Source organism: Coregonus lavaretus (genome assembly GCF_964263955.1).
Source record: "Coregonus lavaretus genome assembly, chromosome: 14".
Classification (NCBI taxonomy): Eukaryota; Metazoa; Chordata; class Actinopteri; order Salmoniformes; family Salmonidae; genus Coregonus; species Coregonus lavaretus.
Genome location: NC_140001.1, coordinates 14,834,703 through 14,859,348, shown reverse-complemented (window position 1 = coordinate 14,859,348; position 24,646 = coordinate 14,834,703). Strand labels below are relative to the sequence as shown.

General features: G+C 43.9%; 1 protein-coding gene across 1 annotated transcript in view; it reads left to right on the top strand.

The window, feature by feature from the left end:
• agtpbp1 (ATP/GTP binding carboxypeptidase 1) overlaps positions 1-24,646 on the top strand; it is a 59,345-nt gene that overhangs the window by 7,432 nt on the left and 27,267 nt on the right. The window contains exons 4-20 of the mRNA XM_084176264.1: positions 4,202-4,269; positions 6,053-6,116; positions 6,632-6,778; positions 6,960-7,091; positions 7,352-7,445; positions 7,534-7,571; positions 7,776-7,978; positions 8,198-8,375; positions 8,487-8,525; positions 9,133-9,227; positions 12,273-12,389; positions 15,480-16,114; positions 16,389-16,472; positions 16,556-16,642; positions 20,745-20,893; positions 21,033-21,120; positions 21,529-21,673. Coding sequence (XP_084032390.1) covers positions 4,202-4,269; positions 6,053-6,116; positions 6,632-6,778; positions 6,960-7,091; positions 7,352-7,445; positions 7,534-7,571; positions 7,776-7,978; positions 8,198-8,375; positions 8,487-8,525; positions 9,133-9,227; positions 12,273-12,389; positions 15,480-16,114; positions 16,389-16,472; positions 16,556-16,642; positions 20,745-20,893; positions 21,033-21,120; positions 21,529-21,673 — 2,363 coding nt within the window. The remainder of the gene's footprint in view (positions 1-4,201; positions 4,270-6,052; positions 6,117-6,631; positions 6,779-6,959; positions 7,092-7,351; positions 7,446-7,533; positions 7,572-7,775; positions 7,979-8,197; positions 8,376-8,486; positions 8,526-9,132; positions 9,228-12,272; positions 12,390-15,479; positions 16,115-16,388; positions 16,473-16,555; positions 16,643-20,744; positions 20,894-21,032; positions 21,121-21,528; positions 21,674-24,646) is intronic.

Below are 24,646 nucleotides of genomic sequence, written 5' to 3'. Positions count from 1 at the left end.
ATAGTGCCAACTAAAGTTTGGTGGAGGAGGAATAATGGTCTGGGGCTTTTTTCCTGGTTCGGGCTAGGCCCCTTAGTTCCAGTGAAGGGAAATCTTAATGCTACAGCATACAATGACATTCTAGACGATTCTGTGCTTCAAACTTTGTGGCAACAGTTTTGACTAGTTAACATCCTACTGATGAATTTTATTTCTCAAAAAGCGTTCATAAACACAGTGAATACACGCCCCCTGGGTAACACGCCCCCTGCCTGTACTCACAGAAACCTCATGTCACCATTTCTTCCCCCAACACTTTCCCTCATTGCCACTACTCTTGCTCAACTAAAAATGTAATCTGTCTCATCACAATTTAAGTCTATTTTGAGGTAGGGTGGCGTTTTTAACCCATGTTGTCCCCTCTAGCTCAGTTGGTAGAGAATGGCGCTTGCAACCCCAGGGTTGTGGGTTCGTTTCCCACGGGGGCCAGTATGAAAATGTATGCACTCACTAACTGGATAAGAGCGTCTGCTAAATGACTAAAATGTAAATGTTCGCGCATATTTAGGAGTTGAGAAATAAATCAAGTAGGAATGGAAAGCTGGGATCCCCCTCTTTTTAATAAAGGCCATTAAAACTGCTGTTTTCCCTGTGATTGCAAGAATTGTTGTGCGTTGACTGCACGTTTCCCTCCCTATGGTACTCGTAACTTGAATGCGCCTCAAGAGGAATATTTATCTCGCATAGAACACACAACAACAATCCGACTAGGTAAATACTGTAGATTTAAACTATTCTACTATGGGGTAGTCAGAATCTTCTATTCGTTACTCGTTTTGTTTGCTGACAAAGTCAATGTGGACTGTTCTAGCATAAATCTTTTTTAATGTTAAATAAACATATTTTATAGGCGTGGTGGCAACGATTCTGCCGTGGCGCAGCACCACAGATAAATGACTGCAGTGGAAACACTGGCAATTTCATACTACTCATTTTATTGCAATATGATGTTCCAAAGGTATTGCTCTCTATATGTCTGCTGCAGAGAGATGCGAGAGCATGAGATTTTTTTTTTTTTTTTTTATCAGTCATGGAAATAAGTGCTGAAAACATGTTGTCTCGCTATTTAAAAAGAAGATGAACAAGCTATAGGATGAAAAATAACTGAGTTTTTGCACAGGTACAGCCGACTAGCGCTAGCTAACGCTACCTATCAAAACAAATACAACATTTGGAGTCAAAGTATCGATGTAAATCGTCCAAAGGAATATTGTGGTATGTAACTATCGATCGGGAGGGAGGGGGGGGTGGAGAGAGAGACAAAAGGGCAACTGCCTCCTATCTTTCTATCCATGCCTGGGTATCATGTTTGCTGTCTGCATAGGAGGGCACCTTGCTGGAACACAGCCTGGTCTGCCTGTCCGTCGGTCCGTCTGTCTGGGCTTGAATGCTGAGTAGGTAGTGGAGGTTGGGTAGTGTAGTAGCCTTCTAGGTCTGGACTTTTAGAGTGCACGTGCAGTGGGAGGTACTAAGAGCTGTGTTCTATCCTGGTCTGGTCTGGTGGTTGGGCTTGGGGGCAGTTGCTTCAGTGTACTCCAGGCTGTTTGGGGGGATCCTACCTCTGGGAAAGATGGAATATAGCTACACCGGGAGATCTAGCCGCTTGGTGGCCCCCGCAGAGCGCTCCACCTCCCCAGGTAAGGAATGGGACTGAGACTGGTGGACGAGGAAGAAAAGTACTACAGTTCTGCAGCACCATGCAACCCCTGTAGTGCAGAACACTGTTAGATCTACTACAGCTAGCTACTGCTTTGAGCAGTTTGTGCAGCTAGGCTACTGTTCAACGAAACAAAGGTTTCTATAGAATCTGCAAATCTTGTATTTGCACAAAATAAAATCACTACTCTGTTAATAAAAGAAAGTTGTGAAAAGTTTAACTGATTTCTGAAGCGTTTACGGTTCACCTTGCCAGCCAATAAGTCAGTGTAAAGCCCACTGTATTCTATTATCCAGTAGATTACTTCAATAACCAATAAAACCCTTGTATTGGTTATTTCTTGTGCAGATAACACAACATGAATACCATGATACTGGGTAGTTGGTGCCCATAATACAGTTCCTTACTAGCCTAATACAAGACTTACAGTGAAGCCATTGGAATGTCACACGGTCATCATCACATCAATAGTAACATTTGATTTGAACCATGAAGTTTATTTTACTTGATGCATTTTTTTTATAGGTATTTGCATTCTTATTTTGTTTTCAGGCTCAACTGTGAAGTATTGTTTTTGTTTTCGAAGAGCTTTAAAAAGTCTGGTATGACAAATGTTTTTAGAGGTCACTTTTTCGCACAGCCGCTGACTGTTGAAGCGTGTGTGCGCGGGGGCGTAGATGAGAGACTGGACCAGGTCTTGTGAAGATGAATTATGCACCAGGGCGTGTGCGCGTGTGTGTGTGCATCCATGAGCGGTGCATCTGTGTGGGTGTACGTCTGGTCTGTGTTTGAGCTTGTTGGCTGCCCCAGTGCTGAAACCTGATTTGTGACGTGTGCTTTATTTATGAGCCTATAAATCAGAGGGGGGATGTTTCACACTTTTCATCTCCATATTCCCATTCATCCTGGTGTTCATTAGGTCTGCTCCATCAAACATTTATTGGTCCAGGTGGTGTGGCTGGCATCAACACCAGCAAAATGACTCTATTTCACGGGATATGAGCTGCCCTGCGTGCTGTTGACTAAGCCCTATTTTGTTTGTGTTCCTGGTTATTTCTGTTGGTTTCTACGCCTGAAGGTATACATTTGGGCACACATGAGTTTTAGTTGTGGTTTTGAGTTTTTGCTCCGATGGTGTGTGTGTGTGTGTGTGTGTGTGTGTGAAGCCCCGTCATCACGGAAAGGTTGCTGGAGTTTCTTTTCCATCCGTGTGGTTAGTGTTTTAGAGAGAATCTATGGCAGGCAGGCAGAGGCATAGGTTTGACTTCAACATATCATTGGGGAAGAAAATGTTGCCTCTTTCTCTAATAATGGGGGGCAAATGTTCCCCATTGCCCTCACGTAAATTACACCCCTGGTGGCAGGCTAAGACAGACAGACAGACAGACAGACAGACAGAGAGAGAGAGGAGTATGTTCCACCCTTCTACTGCAACAGGAGATGGATTTGAGCATTTCTGTAAATGGAGAGCTGGAGGGCTCATGTTTTAGCACGTCTAATGTACTGTACATGTTATTTATAAGCCTATACAGTGCATTCGGAAAGTATTCAGACCCCTTGATGTTTTCCACATTTTGTTACGTTACAGCCTTATTCTAAAATGGATTAAATTAATATTTATCCTTATCAATCTACACACAATACCCCATAATGATAAAGTGAAAACAGGTTTTTAGAATCTTTTGCAAATTTATAAAAAAACAACAACAGATACCTTATTTACATAAGTATTCAGACCCTTTGCTATGAGACTCAATTGAGCTCAGGGGCATCCTGTTTCCATTACTCATCCTTGAGATGTTTCTACAACTTGATTGGAGTCCACCTGTGGTAAATTCAATTGATTGGACATGATTTGGAAAGGGACACACCTGTGTGTATATTTAAGGTCCCACAGTTGACAGCCAGAGCCCGGACTTGAACCCGATCGAATGTCTCTGGAGAGACCTGAAAATAGCTGTGCAGCGACGCTCCCCATCCAAACTCACGAGCTTGAAAGGACCTGCAGAGAAGAATGGGAGAAACTCCCCAAATACAGGTGTGCCAAGCTTGTAGCATCATACCCAAGAAACCTTGAGGCTGTAATCGCTGCCAAAGGTGCTTCAACAAAGTACTGAGTAAAGGGTCTGAATACTTATGTAAATGTGATATTTCTGTTTTTTTTGCACAAATTTCTAAAAACCTGTTTTTGCTTTGTCATTATGGGGTATTGTGTGTAGATTGATGAGGGAATAAAAAAAAAAAAATCAATTTTCAAATAAGGCTGTAACGTAACAAAATGTGGAAAAAGTCAAGGGGTCTGAATACTTTCCGAATGCGTTGTATGTTATTTTTATATTTGCTAATACAGTACTACTCATTTTCACATGAATTCTGCTATTTGATTAAGAAATGGCATGGTAAAAAGGCCAACATGATGATTATTTGTACTACAGTAGCCTATTTGTAAACACTAACATAGTGCAGGAAAACGTAACGTAACTAAGGTCCCTCTTTGTGTTACAGAGAAGACACGGAAGGACATCATGTCCAAGGGCTCCAGTGGCATGGAGGTAATCCTGGCAACTTTGGAGGTGAGTTCCCGTCCCATTCCACTATGGAGTTAAGTTAGTGCCAAAAATTGAACTCACATGTCAATAATTGAACTCCATATTCTGCTACTGTACGATACCACAACATAATAAGGAGAGGGCATAAGGAGACCAACACATTCATGACAGGGAATATCGTTGAGTACCCCTTTCACACTATCGTGCCATCCCAAACCAAACAGTGCTGGCGCTACTATTTTCAAGGCTGGAATGGGCTACAAGACCATCGCCAAGCAGCTTGGTGAGAAGGTGACAACAGTTGGTGCGATTATTCACAAATGGAAGAAACACAAAATAACTGTCAATCTCCCTCGGCCTGGGGCTCCATGCAAGATCTCACCTCGTGGAGTTGCAATGATCATGAGAACGGTGAGGAATCAGCCCAGAACTACACGGGAGGATCTTGTCAATGATCTCAAGGCAGCTGGGACCATAGTCACCAAGAAAACAATTGGTAACACACTACGCCGGAAAGGACTGAAATCCTGCAGCGCCCGCAAGGTCCCCCTGCTCAAGAAAGCACATATACAGGGCTGTCTGAAGTTTGCCAATGAACATTTGAATGATTCAGAGGAGAACTGGGTGAAAGTGTTGTGGTCAGATGAGACCAAAATGGAGCTCTTTGGCATCAACTCAACTCGCCGTGTTTGGAGGAGGAGGAATGCTGCCTATGACCCCAAGAACACCATCCCCACCGTCAAACATGGAGGTGGAAACATTATGCTTTGGGGGTGTTTTTCTGCTAAGGGGACAGGACAACTTCACCGCATCAAAGGGACGATGGACGGGGCCATGAACCGTCAAATCTTGGGTGAGAACCTCCTTCCCTCAGCCGGGGCATTGAAAATGGGTCGTGGATGGGTATTCCAGCATGACAATGACCCAAAACACACGGCCAAGGCAACAAAGGAGTGGCTCAAGAAGAAGCACATTAAGGTCCTGGAGTGGCCTAGCCAGTCTCCAGACCTTAATCCCGTAGAAAATCTGTGGAGGGAGCTGAAGGTTCGAGTTGCCAAAAGTCAGCCTCGAAACCTTAATGACTTGGAGAAGATCTGCAAAGAGGAGTGGGACAAAATCCCTCCTGAGATGTGTGCAAACCTGGTGGCCAACTACAAGAAACGTCTGACCTCTGTGATTGCCAACAAGGGTTCTGCCACCAAGTACTAAGTCATGTTTTGCAGAGGGGTCAAATACTTATTTCCCTCATTAAAATGCAAATCAATGTATAACATTTTTGACATGCTTTTCTGGATTTGTTTGTTGTTATTCTGTCTCTCACTGTTCAAATAAATCTACCATTAAAATTATAGACTGATCATGTCTTTGTCAGTGGGCAAACGTACAAAATCAGCAGGGGATCAAATACTTTTTTCCCTCACTGTATAACAAGGACTATCAATGTCATGGTATCCTAAAAGTATTGGAAATAATAGTCCTCCCTGAGATGCAGTTTACATGGCACACACTTGGTTTTGGCAATGGCTTTTAAATCTCCCCGTCTAGTTATATCTCTCCATGTATTTATATACCACTTGATGACAGATCAATTTATGAGTTGGGGAAAAGCCACTCCCTATTTGTAGAGACTGAATCCTAAGGGAGAAGGTTTGTGTGTGAATACGTAGGTATGCGTAGATTTGGTGGTGTGTGCACGAATGGCTGTGTGTCTGTCAATGTGTGTGCACACATGTATGAATATGTTTGTCCATGCTCACATGTTATTGAGTGTGTTGGTAATACCCAGCATGCTCTCTGTTTTTGATAGAACACAAGGGATCTGCAAACTATCCTGAACATTCTGTACATTCTGAATGAGCTGTTAACCGTGGGTAAGTGGTAACCGCTCTTTAATTGGATAATTGGGGCAAACTGTGTTCTGTTTGAGTGTCCTGCGCTCTGATTCTACAAGTGTCAATTGTCTTGGGTGGAAACAGTGCTTTGATTGGGTAGGTTTTTACTCTAAAGCTGAGTTCACAGAGAGCATCTGAGAAAGTTTAGACTCATTTCAGCTGGTTTAGATTGTCAGATTGTAGAACTTTGGAACCTGTTCACACAAACTCTGACAACATCTGAGACTGACCAAGAATCTTTCAAAAAACTTTAAAACAGGATTTTGTTCATTGTCTGTTTTTTGCCTGGTCACACTGCCAGACTGATGGAATCCAGTTGAGATTAGTCTAGATTTTCTCTGATGGTCTGTGTGAACTGCGCCCAATGACAACTGAACTGATAGGTTGATTTTGTGGAAACTGACGGTGATCAGTTGACTTGTGAAAATTGAAATGGTGATTGATCAATTTGTGAAGGCTGTGGTAATAGGTGTGTGTGTCTCTCTCTATCCCAGGTGGGGGGCGCAGGATTGGAGTGTTTGTGTCCAAGGGTGGCACAGGCATCTTGCTGCAGTTGGTCCTTAGTGCCAGTAAAGAGTCTCCCCCCAGTGAGGAGGTCATGCTGCAGCTCCACTCAGTCCTGGCCAAGGTTGGACCAAAAGGTAACACACACACACACACACACACACACACACACACACACACACTATATGTGAAGGTACTCTACCACTGTACCAGGAGCCTCAACATTGTCATTCAAACTTCTACCATAAACTAAATCCATACCACAAACACACCAATTCTAGCACGTACACCCCTTCACGTCTGTCTTTCTTTCTTCAGACAGGAAGTTTGGTGTGAAAGCCCGTCTGAACGGAGCTCTGAACGTCACTGTGAACCTGCTCAAACAAAACCTGCAGAACCACAAGCTGCTGCTGCCCTGTCTGCTGGTTCTACGCGTCTACTCCTCCAACTGTGAGTCTGACCCACACTTACTAAACTGACCTTACATGTACTGTAGGAACCAGCATTCTGACTGACAGTTACTAACCCAACCTACTGTTGCCAGAGGAACCATACATCTGACTGACAGTTACTAACCCAACCTACTGTTGCCATAGGAACCATACATCTGACTGACAGTTACTATCCCAACCTATTGTAGTATAGCTTCAACTACAGCCAACTTCTTTCTGGTGGTATTGTTGAGGGCACTGAGGTTTGTCTGTCTTCAGCTGTGAACGCTGTGTCCCTGGGGAAGAATGGAGTGGTGGAGCTCATGTTGAAAATCATCGGACCCTACAGCAAAAAGAACACCAGTCTGCTGAAGTAAGTGGTGTGTGTATGTGTGTCGAGGATGAATGGTGTGTGTGCTGCTGTTTTTGACCCCTTTCTCTGGCTGTCTTTTACTCAACAGAGTATCCCTGGACACACTGGGGGCCTTGCTCAAATCCAGTAAGTACTGCTCTCACTCTGCAGTGTTTAGGACAATGTCCTGTCATGGTTTTTCAATAACAGTGCTATTGTCAGTGGCTATTATCAACCAGTATCTGTCTTTCCCTCCCTCTCTCTCTCGCTCCCTACTTCCCTCCCTCGCTTCCTCACACCTTCTCTCCATCCCTCCTTCCCTCCCCATCCATCCAACACTCCCTCCCTCAGAGACCAACGCCCGGCGGGCGGTGGTCCATGTGCCCGTCCTGCTGTACATCTACCAGGACTGGCACCGCAACGACACGTGCCACCGCCACATGCTCATCCGCAAGGGCGTCCTGGGCTGCCTGAAGAACATCACCAACAGCAAGCTGGGCCGCAAGGCCTTCATCGATGCTGACGGGATGAGGATCCTCTATAACACCTCCACTGTGAGTAGGGTGACAACATTACCAAAACTTGAGCTTAGACTCAGCCACCCTCTGTCTATGTCCCTAGCCTTAGCCCCAACTCTCGCTTCAACACCCCCACCTTGAGTCTCACCTTTACATTACACCAACACTGATGATTATGGTGATGATAATGTTCATGATAATGGTAAATATTAATGATGGTGATAAATAATAATGATGGTGATGTGTTGTTTTTAGGAGTGCCTGCCGGTGAGGACTCTGGACCCTCTGATCAACACTTCCAGCCTTATCATGAGGAAGTGCTTCCCCAAGAACCGCCTCCCTCTGCCCACCATCAAGAGTGTCTTCCACCACCAGCTGCTTCATGTACCTGCAGGAGGGCCAGTCGCTCAGCTCTACAACCAGCCCCCGGGGGGTGAGGCTCAAACACACACACATTCTATACTCACAATACTTGCGAGCCTCTTAAATCACCCCAATGGTCATTGCACACAGTTAACTCACACGCTCTACACGTCCCTTTCAGGAGTCCCCATTTACCAGTTCTACACCAAGCCCCCATGGGGTAAGACTTGTCACAATAAATAGCAGCAGCCTAACCACTACTGACTCACACTCCTCAATCTGTCACACTACTAACAGTATAATACACCCTCTCCTACATTAAGGATCTGTAACTCGAGAACTTTCACACTACTTACAGTTGTTCATTGACATCACCTCACTCAACAAGCCATCTGCAGGCTGGCCAATCAAGACACCAGCTCTTCTCTCTCTCTCTCTCTCTCTATCTCTCTATCTCTCTATCTATCCCTCCCATCTCATCTCACTCCTGGCTGCTTATTCTCACAATCACCTTTCTCTTCTCTCATCTAGTGCACAATCCAACCAACCAATCAGGGCTGAGTTTCCAAAAATCATAAATATCCTCTTTAGCGTTGAGATCATTGTTCATCGTTTGCTTACCAATGGACTTAAGATTGTCTTGGTACTGAAGATGATCTTAGTTTTTTGGAAACGCTAGACCCTGTAACCAGTCAGGTTACGCCTTTAATCTTTGGGTCAATTCCGTTTCAATTCTGTCAATTCAGGAAGTAAACTGTTTACTTCCTGGATTGACTGATTAGAAATGGAATTGATGCCAACCCTGCCTGTTTCCCTGTGCTTTCTAGTGGATGATGTGGTGGACGATAGCGACGATAATGAGGATGCCGAGGCCGAGAACGACACGGAGAACGAGGAGGAGGAGAAGAACAACCACGCTGGGGTACAGTGACCATGAACGCAGCCTTATAATTTAAACCACACCTTGTTTGACTGACCGCAGAATGACTACATGCAAACATACACTACCGTTCAAAAGTTTGGGGTCACTTAGAAATGTCCTTGTTTTCGAAAGAAAAGCAATTTTTTTGTCCATTAAAAGCAATTTTTTTGTCCACTTCTGATTGGCTCCAGTGGCTCTGACCCCCAGTTATTTCTCTGAGGATATCAGTTTTTTGTAACAATGCCCTAAACATAAGCCTGTAATTTACATTTTATTGAGGCATAGTGCAATTATGAATGCTATAATCATTGTACATACATCTCTCTCTCTCTCATATATATCTATCTACAGTGGGGAAAAAATGTATTTAGTCAGCTACCAATTGTGCAAGTTCTCCCACTTAAAAAGATGAGAGAGGCCTGTAATTTTCATCATAGGTACACGTCAACTATGACAGACAAAATTAGATTTTCTTTTCCAGAAAATCACATTGTAGGATTTTTAATGAATTTATTTGCAAATTATGGTGGAAAATAAGTATTTGGTCAATAACAAAAGTTTCTCAATACTTTGTTATATACCCTTTGTTGGCAATGACACAGGTCAAACGTTTTCTGTAAGTCTTCACAAGGTTTTCACACACTGTTGCTGGTATTTTGGCCCATTCCTCCATGCAGATCTCCTCTAGAGCAGTGATGTTTTGGGGCTGTCGCTGGGCAACACGGACTTTCAACTCCCTCCAAAGATTTTCTATGGGGTTGAGATCTGGAGACTGGCTAGGCCACTCCAGGACCTTGAAATGCTTCTTACGAAGCCACTCCTTCGTTGCCCGGGCGGTGTGTTTGGGATCATTGTCATGCTGAAAGACCCAGCCACGTTTCATCTTCAATGCCCTTGCTGATGGAAGGAGGTTTTCACTCAAAATCTCACGATACATGGCCCCATTCATTCTTTCCTTTACACGGATCAGTCGTCCTGGTCCCTTTGCAGAAAAACAGCCCCAAAGCATGATGTTTCCACCCCCATGCTTCACAGTAGGTATGGTGTTCTTTGGATGCAACTCAGCATTCTTTGTCCTCCAAACACGACGAGTTGAGTTTTTACCAAAAAGTTATATTTTGGTTTCATCTGACCATATGACATTCTCCCAATCCTCTTCTGGATCATCCAAATGCACTCTAGCAAACTTCAGACGGGCCTGGACATGTACTGGCTTAAGCAGGGGGACACGTCTTGCACTGCAGGATTTGAGTCCCTGGCGGCGTAGTGTGTTACTGTAGGCTTTGTTACTTTGGTCCCAGTTCTCTGCAGGTCATTCACTAGGTCCCCCCGTGTGGTTCTGGGATTTTTGCTCACCGTTCTTGTGATCATTTTGACCCCACGGGGTGAGATCTTGCGTGGAGCCCCAGATCGAGGAAGATTATCAGTGGTCTTGTATGTCTTCCATTTCCTAATAATTGCTCCCACAGTTGATTTCTTCAAACCAAGCTGCTTACCTATTGCAGATTCAGTCTTCCCAGCCTGGTGCAGGTCTACAATTTTGTTTCTGGTGTCCTTTGACAGCTCTTTGGTCTTGGCCATAGTGGAGTTTGGAGTGTGACTGTTTGAGGTTGTGGACAGGTGTCTTTTATACTGATAACAAGTTCAAACAGGTGCCATTAATACAGGTAACGAGTGGAGGACAGAGGAGCCTCTTAAAGAAGAAGTTACAGGTCTGTGAGAGCCAGAAATCTTGCTTGTTTGTAGGTGACCAAATACTTATTTTCCACCATAATTTGCAAATAAATTCATAAAAAATCCTACAATGTGATTTTCTGGGAAAAAAATGCTCAATTTGTCTGTCATAGTTGACGTGTACCTATGATGAAAATTACAGGCCTCTCTCATCTTTTTAAGCGGGAGAACTTGCACAATTGGTGGCTGACTAAATACTTTTTTCCCCCACTGTATCTATCTATATATATATATATATATACTACCATTCAAAAGTTTGGGGTCACTATGAAATTTCCTTGTTTTCGAAAGAAAAGCACAAAAAAAAATCCATTAAAATAACATCAAATTGATGTGTAGACATTGTTAATGTTGTAAATGGCTATTGTAGCTGGAAACGGCTGATTGTTAATGGAACATCTACATAGGCGTACAGAGGCCCATTATCAGCAACCATCAGTCCTGTGTTTCAATGGCACGTTGTGTTTGCTAATCCAAGTTTATCATTTTAAAAGCCTAATTGATCATTAGAAAACCCTTTTGCAATTATGTTAGCACAGCTGAAAACTGTTGTGCTGATTTAAAGAAGCAATGAAACTGGCCTTCTTGAGACTAGTTGAGTATCTTGAGCATCAGCAATTGTGGGTTCGATTACAGGCTCAAAATGGCCAGAAACAAAGACCTTTCTTCTGAAACTCGTCAGTCTATTCTTGTTCTGAGAAATGAAGGCTATTCCATGCGAGAAATTGCCAAGAAACTGAAGATCTCGTACAACGCTGTGTACTACTCCCTTCACAGAACAGCGCAAACGGGCTCTAACCAGAATAGAAAGAGGAGTGGGAGGCCCCGGTGCACAACTGAGCAAGAGGACAAATACATGAGTGTCTAGTTTGAGAAACAGGCGCCTCACAGGTCCTCAATTGGCAGCTTCATTAAATAGTACCTGCAAAACACCAGTCTCAACGTCAACAGTGAAGAGGCGACTCCGGGATGCTGACCTTCTAGGCAGAGTTGCAAAGACAAAGCCATATCTCAGACTGGCCAATAAAAATAAAAGATTAAGATGGGCAGTCTGAGATATGGCTTTTTTTTTTGCGGGTACTATTTAATGAAGCTGCCAGTTGAGGACCTGTGAGGCATCTGTTTCTCAAACTAGACACTCTAATATATTTGTCCTCTTGCTCAGTGTATATACTGACCACAACCACAGCTGCTCTCTGACCACATTCTCTCTCTCTGAGGTTGAAGTAAATACAATCTAATACACTGTTTTCCATTGGGATCCTGTTCCTGCTTTTTGAGGTGTTTGATGATGCGTTCTCCCCTCTGCAGAATGATGACATAGAAACGGACATCAATAAACTGCGACCCAAAGAGACCCATAGCAGGCCGTTTGAAGAGCTGAAGATCTATGAGAGATTCTTCATGGAGCTCTCAGAGGATTTCCAGGTAATGCAGTACACGTTTTTGTGTCTTTAGTTTAATAATAAGTGTGTAATGGAAATGTGTTATTTGCATATCCCAACGCTCCCTGAGACACCCGCAGGGATTAGGGTCACGGCCAGGGTTACCATTGTCCAGCGCCCCTGAAGCAATTGGGGTGAAGTGCCTTGCTCAAGGGCGCAGCGACAGATTTTTGACCTTGTATGCTCTGGGAATCGAACCAGCGACAATGTAATTGTATGCATCACTTCCAATCCCACATATACAGTACCAGTCAAAAGTTTGGACACACCTACTCATTCAAGGATTTTCCTTTATTTTTACTATTTTTACATTGTAGGATAATAGTGAAGACATCAAAACTATGAAATAACACATATAGAATCATGTAGTAACCCAAAAAGTGTTAAACAAATCAAAATATATGTTCAAATAGCCACCCTTTGCCTTGATGACAGCTTTGTACACTCTTGGCATTCTCTCAACCAGCTTCATGAGGTAGTCACCTGGAGTGCATTTCAATTAACAGGTGTGCCTTCTTAAAAGTTAATTTGTGGAATTTCTTTCCTTCTTAATGCGTTTGAGCCAATCAGTTGTGTTGTGACAAGGTAGTGGGGGGTATACAGAAGATAGCCCTATTTGGTAAAATACCAAGTCCATATTATGGCAAGAACAGCTCAAATAAGCAAAGAGAAACGACAGTCCATCATTACTTTAAGACATGAAGGTAAGTCAATCCGGAACATTTCAAGAACTTTGAAAGTTTCTTCAAGTGCAGTCGCGAAAACCATCAAGCGCTATGATGAAACTGGCATGAGGACCACCACAGGAATGGAAGACCTAGAGTTACCTCTGCTGCAGAGGAGAAGTTCATTAGAGTTACCAGCCTCGAAATTGCAGCCCAAATAAATGCTTCACAGAGTTCAAGTCACAGACACATCTCAACATCAACTGTTCAGAGGGGACTGTGTGAATCAGGCCTTCATGGTCGAATTGCTGCAAAGAAACCACTACTAAAGGCCACCAGTAGGAAGAAGAGACCTGCTTGGGCCAAGAAACACGAGCAATGGACATAAGACCGATGGAAATGTGTCCTTCGGTCTGGAGTCCAAATTTGAGATTTTTGGTTCCAACCGCTGTGTCTTTTGAGACGCAGTGTGGGTGAACGGATGATCTCTGCATGTGTAGTTCCCACCGTAAAGTATTGAGGAGGAGGTGTTATGGTGTGGGGGTGCTTTGCTGGTGACACTATCTGTGATTTATTTATAATTCAAGGCACACTTAACCAACATGGCTACCACAGCATTCTGCAGCGATACGCTATCCCATCTGTTTTGCGCTTAGTGGGACTATCATTTGTTTTTCAACAGGACAATGACCCAACACACCTCCAGGCTGTGTAAGGGCTATTTTACCAAAAAAGAGAGTGATGGAGTGCTGCATCAGATGACCTGGCCTCCACAATCCCCCGTCCTCAACCAAATTGAGATGGTTTGGGATGAGTCAGACAGCAGAGTGAAGGAAAATCTGCCAACAAGTGCTAAGCATATATGGGAACTCCTTCAAGACTGTTGGAAAAGCATTCCAGGTGAAGCTGGTTGAGAGCATGCCAAGAGTGTGCAAAGCTGTCATCAAGGCAAAGGGTGGCTACTTTGAAGAATCTCAAATTTCCACCGGTCTACTGTCCATTGCTCGTGTGTCTTGGCCCAAGCAGGTCTCTTCTTCTTATTGGTGTCCTTTAGTAGTGGTTTCTTTGCAGCAATTCGACCATGAAGGCCTGATTCACACAGTCCCCTCTGAACAGTTGATGTTGAGATGTGTCTGTTACTTGAACTCTGTGAAGCATTTATTTGGGCTGCAATTTCTGACGCTGGTAACTCTAATGAACTTATCCTCTGGGTCTTCCATTCCTGTGGAGGTCCTCATGAGAGCCAGTTTCATCATAGCGCTTGATGGTTTTTACGACTGCACTTGAAGAAACTTTCAAAGTTCTTGAAATGTTCTGGATTAACTGACCTTCATGTCTTAAAGTAATAATGGCCTGTCGTTTCTCTTTGCTTATTTGAGCTTTTCTTGCCATAATATGGACTTGGTATTTTACCAAATAGGGCTATCTTCTGTATACCCCCCACTACCTTGTCACAACACAACTGATTGGCTCAAACGCATTAAGAAGGAAAGAAATTCCACAAATTAACTTTTAACATGCATATTATGGACACAGTATGTTTTACATTAGTTATCTTGTTATTAGTCCCAACCTTCAGCTCCATTCAACCCCTCCCATCTATCTCTTAACACCATCCATATTGGATTTCTATTTGCCATATATTTTTCAACTGTACTGTGATTTTTAACAAAAGTTTGAACCTTTCTATTCTTATTGTTTCTACATATTGTAAGTTGAAAATAAAATGTTTTGCTAAAAGTATTATTATATTATTGATCAATTGACTATGACTTTTCAGATCACCCAGTAGTGCTATCTGCAGGGTTAGCTCCAGGTAAATATTGCAATTCTTCAGCCATTTCTGGACCTGTGACCAAAAACAAGCTACAAATGGACAGTACCAAAACAAATGATCTAATGATTCTGTCTCTTCGCAGCAAAATCTGCAGAGCTGGGAAGGTTGTATCCCTCATATTAATAACATTCTATTGGTTGCAAGAATTTTGTATAATAATTTAAATAGAAAAATTATACGTTTTGAATGCGGCGTAATTTTGCGTATCAGCTCATAAACCATGTGCCATGGAATCGGTACGTCAAAAATCTCTTCCCAACTATTTTGCAATCTATATGGGACGGCTGTCAATCTTTTGGTCCTTAAATGAAACTGGTATACTTTTTTATTCTTTAACCAATTATGGTCTTTAATGCAGGGCCGACAAACATGTTCCTTACTTTTTCCCCCTTACTTTTTGCTTTTGGTTACTGGCCCAACGCACTAACCTCAAGGCTATCTGCCGCCCCCATGTTCAACATTCCATCTTAAAACTTGCAGAAGTGTGTTTTTCACCTGGGGACCACACTGTGGTAAGTGATCAGAAAGCTGCCTGTAGTCCTGAAGTTCAATCTCCTTTGTGTCTATGCAGGTGTTTAACTTTGACAACCCAAAGAGAGGTGTGACGGCCACCCCAGCAGCTCCCAAGTCTCACCGCCCCATCATCGTTCCCACCTCCCAGGCCCTGCCCCCGAAACACCCCACTGCTGCCACCCTTCAGGGGGAGTGCCCCCATCCGGCCCCAGTCCCTCGCCTGGACCTGGACACCATCAACATCACCAAGGACCAAGATGGCTGCTGTGACCACACCCACACCCGACCCCACCCTGGGGCGGGGCTGGAGCAGGAGCTGGTGCAGGGGCTGGAACGGGTGTCCCTGGATGGGGCTGGGCCTCAGGGCGGGGGAGGGGGTGGAGGAGGAGGGGTCAACAGGCACAATAGACAGCCCCCCCTACTGGCTGGGGGTGTGGCTGCCCGACCGGGTGGAGGGGGACAGGAGATGTTAGCGGAGGAGTGGGCTGAGGAGGAGGGAGGTGAGGGGGCAGTGCTGGAGGTGCCGGACACGGCCTTGCTCCTGCCGCTCCACGACCCTGACCTGTATGTAGAGATGGTGAAGAGCACGCGCTCTGTGCCACAGTACTCCGAGGTGGCCTACCCGGACTACTTTGGCCACGTGGCGCCCACCTTCCGAGAACACATCCTGGAGAGGGTCTACGGCGTGCAGAGGTGAGACCCCTAGACACTGATCTAGGTTCTATATGTCTGTTTGGCATCCCCCCCCCCCCCCTGTTGTTTTACATTAGGGAGCTGGAACAGTAGCCTGACGGTTGCTGGTTCATTGCCAACAGTCAAATCGCTTAGTGTCTCGTCTTTCCACTAAAGATGATTTCCGGTAGTTGGGTGGCTCGTCTGAGTGAAGGGTTGGAGTGTTTTGTCAGAGTGGGCTCCCCTGCTGCTGCTGTTTGATGATGATGTCACTCAGTCCTCTGCCCCCCTACAGGACTAAGATCTTCCAGGACATTGAGAGACTGATCCACCCCAACGACATCCTGGATAAAGTGGTCTACGACTTGGACATACAGAGGTGAGCAACATCGTCAGTCCAGGGAACTAGGAGTGTTTGTGTGTGGTGTGTGTGTCTCACGGTGTGGGCCCTGTGTGTTTCAGTTGTCCAGTGGTTGACGACGGCGAATCTCTGAAGTTCAACTCTCAGTTTGAGTCTGGCAACCTGAGGAAAGCAGTTCAAGTCAGAAAGTGAGTGTTGTGTCCATTGTATCCCATTGTTAATTTTTTTTTATTAATGTAGCCCTTTACACTCATATATGGGTTCAAAATGGCAGATTTGGGCACTTAAATTGGAACGTAGTGGCTGTACAGTAGCATGCTATACATGAAGTCAGAGCTCTGGCTCTGCGCTTCACAGCGCTGTATGGGTTTTGACTGACAGCCATTCTGAACTTGAGCACAGAGCGCGACAAGATGATGCCCCGATCCCTCCCGCTAATTGGGCAACTTTTGCAAATGTTTTGTTGTTGGAGTGAGGGGGAAATGCTGTAAATTAAGATGACTATGTATTTTGAAAGATGAGACGTTGAGGATTATAATAAATACTGCTTTTATGTCGTAAAAGCAAGCCAATTATTCGTGAGTCCAAATGTGCACTTCACATTTCCATCTCATAAAACCATGTCCTATACAGTGTCAATGTTTATTATCACTATGTTTGATGTACAGTTACAAGATGACATGGCGTCATACCCTGGGTTGTTCTGAACAGAATGAGCCTGTTTGTTTATCGTTAAGAAAATGTGCTGCGGCACACGCACCTGAATGCACTCATGACTCCTTTGTTTTTTTGGGTGGGTATTTTTTACAGTACAAGCATCCACATACAAACAACAACATACAGACGCACACTAGGGTCAGATTGCTTGCTCTTACTTAGATCCATGGTTGTCTTATTATATCAGAGACTGAAACTGGCTTGGGCCTTTTGTTTCTATCTTCAAACACAGTGAAAAGAGCCTGGGTTGAACAGAGTTTAAACTAACCATGAGTGTTTTTGCAAGATAAGGATTGATTGATTGTAGTACTCTGAACTTAATGAAAGTCGAATTTAGCCGCCCTCAGAGACAAAGGAAGTGGGCGGAGCAATAAAAGAGCGGGAAACTGAAGAGGGCACTATATAAGATGGAGGGAGAGAAGAAGAGGGGGTTCCAATCTGCAGATTGACCTGGCTTTGTTGAATTAAAAATAAAGTCATTCTTGATGCAACAAAAGTTCTGTAAGACCTTTGATTTTTAATAAAGTATAGTGGTTATTTTCCACAACACCATTTTGTTTCTCTCCATCGACCACGCACTTTCAACATTTAGATAATAAAGCATTGACTCATTTCTATTCACACAAATTACGATCTGTTTCTCTGAATTACCTTATGAAAGCTTAACACTGTAATATCGTATTTTATAACTTAGCTAGTCATGTTGGCAATAGACCCTTTTCCAGTACACGACACTGACATCAGGTACAGATGCGCGCGACTCTTGGCGGCAGTAAGAAAGCCATCACCATCTGCGCCCATTCAACAGCCTAGATTTATGTTTTTAATACTTCTAAACAAAATAACTTTTTGGGGTTCTCATACGCTTACAATTATGTTTTAATTCTTGCTTGAACAGTCGCTAAGATTATACACTGGTCAATAAAATAAGGGAACACTAAAATAACACATCCTAGATCTGAATGAATGAAATAATCTTATTAAATACTTTTTTCTTTACATAGTTGAATGTGCTGACAACAAAATCACACAAAAATGATCAATAGAAATCAAATGTATCAACCCATGGAGGTCTGGATTTGGAGTCACCCTCAAAATTAAAGTGGAAAACCACACTACAGGCTGATCCAACTTTGATGTAATGTCCTTAAAACAAGTCAAAATGAGGCTCAGTAGTGTGTGTGGCCTCCACGTGCCTGTATGACCTCCCTACAACGCCTGGGCATGCTCCTGATGAGGTGGCGGATGGTCTCCTGAGGGATCTCCTCCCAGACCTGGACTAAAGCATCCGCCAACTCCTGGACAGTCTGTGGTGCAACGTGGCGTTGGTGGATGGAGCGAGACATGATGTCCCAGATGTGCTCAATTGGATTCAGGTCTGGGGAACGGGCGGGCCAGTCCATAGCATCAATGCCTTCCTCTTGCAGGAACTGCTGACACACTCCAGCCACATGAGGTCTAGCATTGTCTTGCATTAGGAGGAACCCAGGGCCAACCGCACCAGCATATGGTCTCGCAAGGGGTCTGAGGATCTCATCTCGGTACCTAATGGCAGTCAGGCTACCTCTGGCGAGCACATGGAGGGCTGTGCGGCCCCCCAAAGAAATGCCACCCCACACCATGACTGACCCACCGCCAAACCGGTCATGCTGGAGGATGTTGCAGGCAGCAGAACATTCTCCACGGCGTCTCCAGACTTTGTCACGTCTGTCACATGTGCTCAGTGTGAACCTGCTTTCATCTGTGAAGAGCACAGGGCGCCAGTGGCGAATTTGCCAATCTTGGTGTTCTCTGGCAAATGCCAAACGTCCTGCACGGTGTTGGGCTGTAAGCACAACCCCCACCTGTGGACGTCGGGCCCTCATACCACCCTCATGGGGTCTGTTTCTGACCGTTTGAGCAGACACATGCACATTTGTGGCCTGCTGGTGGTCATTTTGCAGGGCTCTGGCAGTGCTCCTCCTGCTCCTCCTTGCACAAAGGTGGAGGTAGCAGTCCTGCTGCTGGGTTGTTGCCCTCCTACGGCCTCCTCCACGTCTCCTGATGTACTGGCCTGTCTCCTGGTAGCGCCTCCATGCTCTGGACACTACGCTGACAGACACAGCAAACCTTTTTGCCACAGCTCGCATTGATGTGCCATCCTGGATGAGCTGCACTACCTGAGCCACTTGTGTGGGTTGTAGACTCCGTCTCATGCTACCACTAGAGTGAAAGCACCGCCAGCATTCAAAAGTGACCAAAACATCAGCCAGGAAGCATAGGAACTGAGAAGTGGTCTGTGGTCACCACCTGCAAAACCAGTCCTTTATTGGGGGTGTCTTGCTAATTGCCTATAATTTCCACCTGTTGTCTATTCCATTTGCACAACAGCATGTGAAATGTATTGTCAATCAGTGTTGCTTCCTAAGTGGACAATTTCACAGAAGTGTGATTGACTTGGAGTTACATTGTGTTGTTTAAGTGTTCCCTTTATTTTTTTGAGCAGTGTATTTGGTTGTGGTCTTTGCAAAATAACCATTTTGGATGCACTTGTTAGCTAGAATGCTAACGCTCATTGGCTAGCTTTTGCTACAAAGAGCCATTTTAATGGTTGAAGTCAAAGTTTGTTAAAAAGTATAATGCAAATGATTTGCGACGATGACGCAAACATTATATTAAGCAGGACATTCATACGAGCCTTAAAATCCTAAATAATCCAACATGTAAATAGAGGCATTTTTGCTGGCGTTCTATAAGAACTTCCCCTTGTTCTGCAACCAACTTGCGCACATCGCCCTCATGCGGCAATGTTTGCAAACACAGAAAGGGGTCTATAGAACAAGCTTTGAAATCATGCCCATCTGACCCAAATTGCGATTGTTATAATGGACCGGTTTTGGATTGTGTAAACAACAACAGTAATTGTGTGAAGGCTGGGATGCAGGGTTGTGTTCCAAACAAAACAACTACAAGTGTGCTTGCTCTAGTTCTTCAACAGCACAGCTAGGAGAGCTAAAAAAATGTTTACCTTATAGTTGAAGACTCTTCTTTTGAGTCATAAAAGTGCATTGAAATTGCTTAGGAACTGTGCACACTTTGGAAAGGTGTGTGTCCCCTTGGAGATACCAGTTAGTCCTCTCACTCAAACCCTTATCATTGTTTTTGTCTTATGTTGCACCTACCCCACATTATCCAGGAATATTCTTACCATGTTACTGAATGTATCCGGAGTATTTTCAGATTACGTTATCAACAAATGCGGCGAAAAGTACAGTAAATGTAAAATGCACATAAAATCAACAGTGTAATGTTTGGATTCAGTCTTGTCAGGTGAACTGAATAATTTTGCCATTATCTCCAAACTGTTCCCTTTCAATTGCTACCATGGTTATGCATATGCTTCTCATATTTCTTAATTTTGCCCTAACCATATAGGCCAATTCCCATGACTGTAAAGGGTTAATTCAATATAATAAAACATCAGGAGCTGGTTAATGTAATAGTAGTTGTTGTATTCAATTGTGTCTTTGCCCACATGTATGGGCCATTTGGTTTGCTTAAAGGTTGAGCTGATGTGATCTGTGTGTGTTCCAGGTTTGAGTACGACCTGGTCCTAAACTCCGACATCAATAGTAACCACTACCACCAATGGTTCTATTTTGAGGTGAGCGGCATGCGCGTGGGAGCCCCCTATCGCTTCAACATCATCAACTGTGAAAAGTCCAACAGCCAGTTCAACTACGGTAAGTCACTGACTGACTTGGTCATTTTTGTTGCATTATTTAGCCAATAATGTTTGGCAAAAGCTTCTGTGTTTAGATAGAAATGTTAATTCAGTTTGCTGTGTGTATGGAATGAATGTCTCCTTGGTACTGTCTGCAGGTATGCAGGTGCTAATGTACTCTGTTCAGGAGGCCATTAGCGGCAGGCCCCGTTGGATTCGCACTGGAACGGACATCTGTTACTACAAGTAGGTGTGATTGTCCTCCCTCACCCCACCAGCAGAGGCAGTATCACACAGCCCACTGGACAAGTAGTGCACCTGTCAGGAGAAATGAGCCCGTTCCAATACTTTAGAAATGCATCCTTCCGACCTGTACCTTGAAGTAACCACAGATCTAAATTGGTTAGTGTGGTGAAAGTAATAGGGTTGTAACTTTGCTTTCACTTATCCTATCACTTATAGGTCTGTGCTTACCTCAAGGAAGCGAGGAAGGAAGGGTGCATTTTGTAGTATTAAGTATTTGAACAGGGCCATGAAATAGGTTACTTGTTGGTCACTTCCGTAGATACTGATGTCATGTGAATGTGAATGTGTTTGTAGGTTTCTGTTTGTTATTGTATCAAGCTTTTGTGAACTTCTCAACCTTTTACCCAGAAACCACTTCTCCAGGAGCTCGATAGCAGCAGGCGGTCAGAAGGGAAAGTCCTACTACACCATGACCTTCAGCATGATCTTCAACCACAAGGACGATGTCTGCTACTTCGCTTACCACTACCCCTACACCTACTCTACTCTAAAGGTACTGTATTCCACTACCCCTACACCACTATATACACCTACTCTACTGTATACCACTACCCCTACTCTACTATATACCACTAACCCTACACTACTCTAAAGGTACTGTATACCCCTACACCTACTCTACTATATACCCCTACATAGGGCTGGGCAGTATACCGTATTTTATGATATACTGGTATTGATACATGGACCGGTTTGGGTTTTTACTTTACCTTCTATAATGGTATTTGAATGTTTGGTTTGTTAAATGTGATACGCCGTATGTAACGTCCATTTTACTTCGCTACTTGAGTCATCTCTCTCCGCTCGCTCTCTCTCCATGCTGCTTGTCACACAGACTTGCCCCGCTCCTTGTCACTCAAGGAGTGCATTTGTTGTTTCTCAACCACGAGACACTTGCGTTCAGTCTGCATGGTCATTGCAGCACATGCAACAATGTTGATGACAATTCACTTTGCTTCTTAAGTTTGTCTTTCTTACATCTGCAAACAGCTAGTTTTTATTTTCTTAGCATTTAAAAACATTAACGTGTGTGTCTATCAGTTACACATGCATGTCAGTACATACAGTGAGGGGGAAAAGTATTTGATCCCCTGCTGATTTTGTACGTTTGCCCACTGACAAAGAAATGATCAGTCTATAATTGTAATGGTAGGTTTATTTGAACAGTGAGAGACAGAATAACAACAAAATAATCCAGAAAAACGCATGTCAAAAATCGTATAAGTTGATTAGCATTTTAATGAGGGAAATAAGTATTTGACCCCCTCTCAATCAGAAAGATTTCTGGCTCCCATGTGTCTTTTATACAGGTAACAAGCTGAAATTAGGAGCACTCCCTTTAAGAGTGTGCTCCTAATCTCAGCTCGTTACCTGTATAAAAGACACCTGTCCACAGAAGCAATCAATCAATCAGATTCCAAACTCTCCACCATGGCCAAGACCAAAGAGCTCTCCAAGGATGTCAGGGACAAGATTGTAGACCTACACAAGGCTGGAATGGGCTACAAGACCATCGCCAAGCAGCTTGGTGAGAAGGTGACAACAGTTGGTGCGATTATTCACAAATGGAAGAAACACAAAATAACTGTCAATCTCCCTCGGCCTGGGGCTCCATGCAAGATCTCACCTCGTGGAGTTGCAATGATCATGAGAACGGTGAGGAATCAGCCCAGAACTACACGGGAGGATCTTGTCAATGATCTCAAGGCAGCTGGGACCATAGTCACCAAGAAAACAATTGGTAACACACTACGCCGTGAAGGACTGAAATCCTGCAGCGCCCGCAAGGTCCCCCTGCTCAAGAAAGCACATATACATGCCCGTCTGAAGTTTGCAATGAACATCTGAATGATTCAGAGGAGAACTGGGTGAAAGTGTTGTGGTCAGATGAGACCAAAATGGAGCTCTTTGGCATCAACTCAACTCGCCGTGATTGGAGGAGGAGGAATGCTGCCTATGACCCCAAGAACACCATCCCCACCGTCAAACATGGAGGTGGAAACATTATGCTTTGGGGGTGTTTTTCTGCTAAGGGGACAGGACAACTTCACCGCATCAAATACTTATTTCCCTCATTAAAATGCAAATCAATTTATAACATTTTTGACATGCGTTTTTCTGGATTTTTTTGTTGTTATTCTGTTTCTCACTTTTCAAATAAACCTACCATTAAAATTATAGACTGATCATTTCTTTGTCAGTGGGAAAACGTACAAAATCAGCAGTGGATCAAATACTTTTTTCCCTCACTGTACACACAACAAGTAGGTCACAAGGGAGAGAGGTGTTGTGTTGCTTTATTTGTTTTTTGAAACCAGGTTTGCTGTTCACTTGTGCTATATAAGATAATAATAATAATAATATGCCATTTAGCAGACGCTTTTATCCAAAGCGACTTACAGTCATGCGTGCATACATTTTTTTTTTTGTATATGGGTGGTCCCGGGGTTCGACCCCACTACCTTGGCGTTACAAGCGCCGTGCTCTACCAGCTGAGCTACAGAGGACCACAAAGATGGAAGGGAGTTCCGCGCACTCATGGCTCTGGATAATACTGTACGTTTTCTTGAATTTGTTCTGGACCATGGGACTGTGAAAAGACCCCTGGTGGCATGTCTGCTGGGGTAAGTGTGTGTGTCAGTGCTGTGTGTAAGTTGACTATGCAAACAATTTGGAATTTCCAACACATTCATGTTTCTTATAAAAACAAGAAGTGACACAGTAAGTCTCTCCTCAACTCTTAGCCAAGACAAACTGGCATGCATAGTATTAATATTAGCCTTCTGATTACAATGAAGAGCAAGACGTGCCGCTCTGTTCTGGGCCAGCTGCAGCTTAACTAGGTCTTTCTTTGCAGCACTTGACCATATGACTGGACAATAATCAAGAAAAGATCAAACTGGAGCCTGCAGGACTCACTTTGTGGCTTGTGGTGTCAAAAAAGCAAAGCATCTCTTTATTACGGACAGACCTCTCCCCAGCTTTACAACCACTGAACAAAAATATAAACGCAACATGTAAAGTGTTGGTCCCATGTTTCATGAGCTGAAATAAAATATCCTAGAAATGTTCCATACGCACAAAAAGCTTATTTCTCAAAATGTTGTGCACAAATTTGTTTACATCCCTGTTCGTGAGCATTTCTCCTTTGCCAAGATAATCCATCTACCTGACAGGTGTGGCATATCAAGAAGCTGATTAAACAGCATGATCATTACACAGGTGCACCTTGTGCTGGGGACAATAAAAGGCCACTCTAAAATGTGCAGTTTTGTCACACAACACAATGCCACAGATGTCTCAAGTTTTGAGGGAGCGTGCAATTGGCATGCTTACTGCAGGAATGTCCACCAGAGCTGTTGCCAGAGAATTTAATGTTCATTTCTCTACCATAAGCCGACTGCAATGTAGTTTTAGAGAATTTGGCAGTACATCCAACCGGCCTCACAACTGCAGACCACGTGTA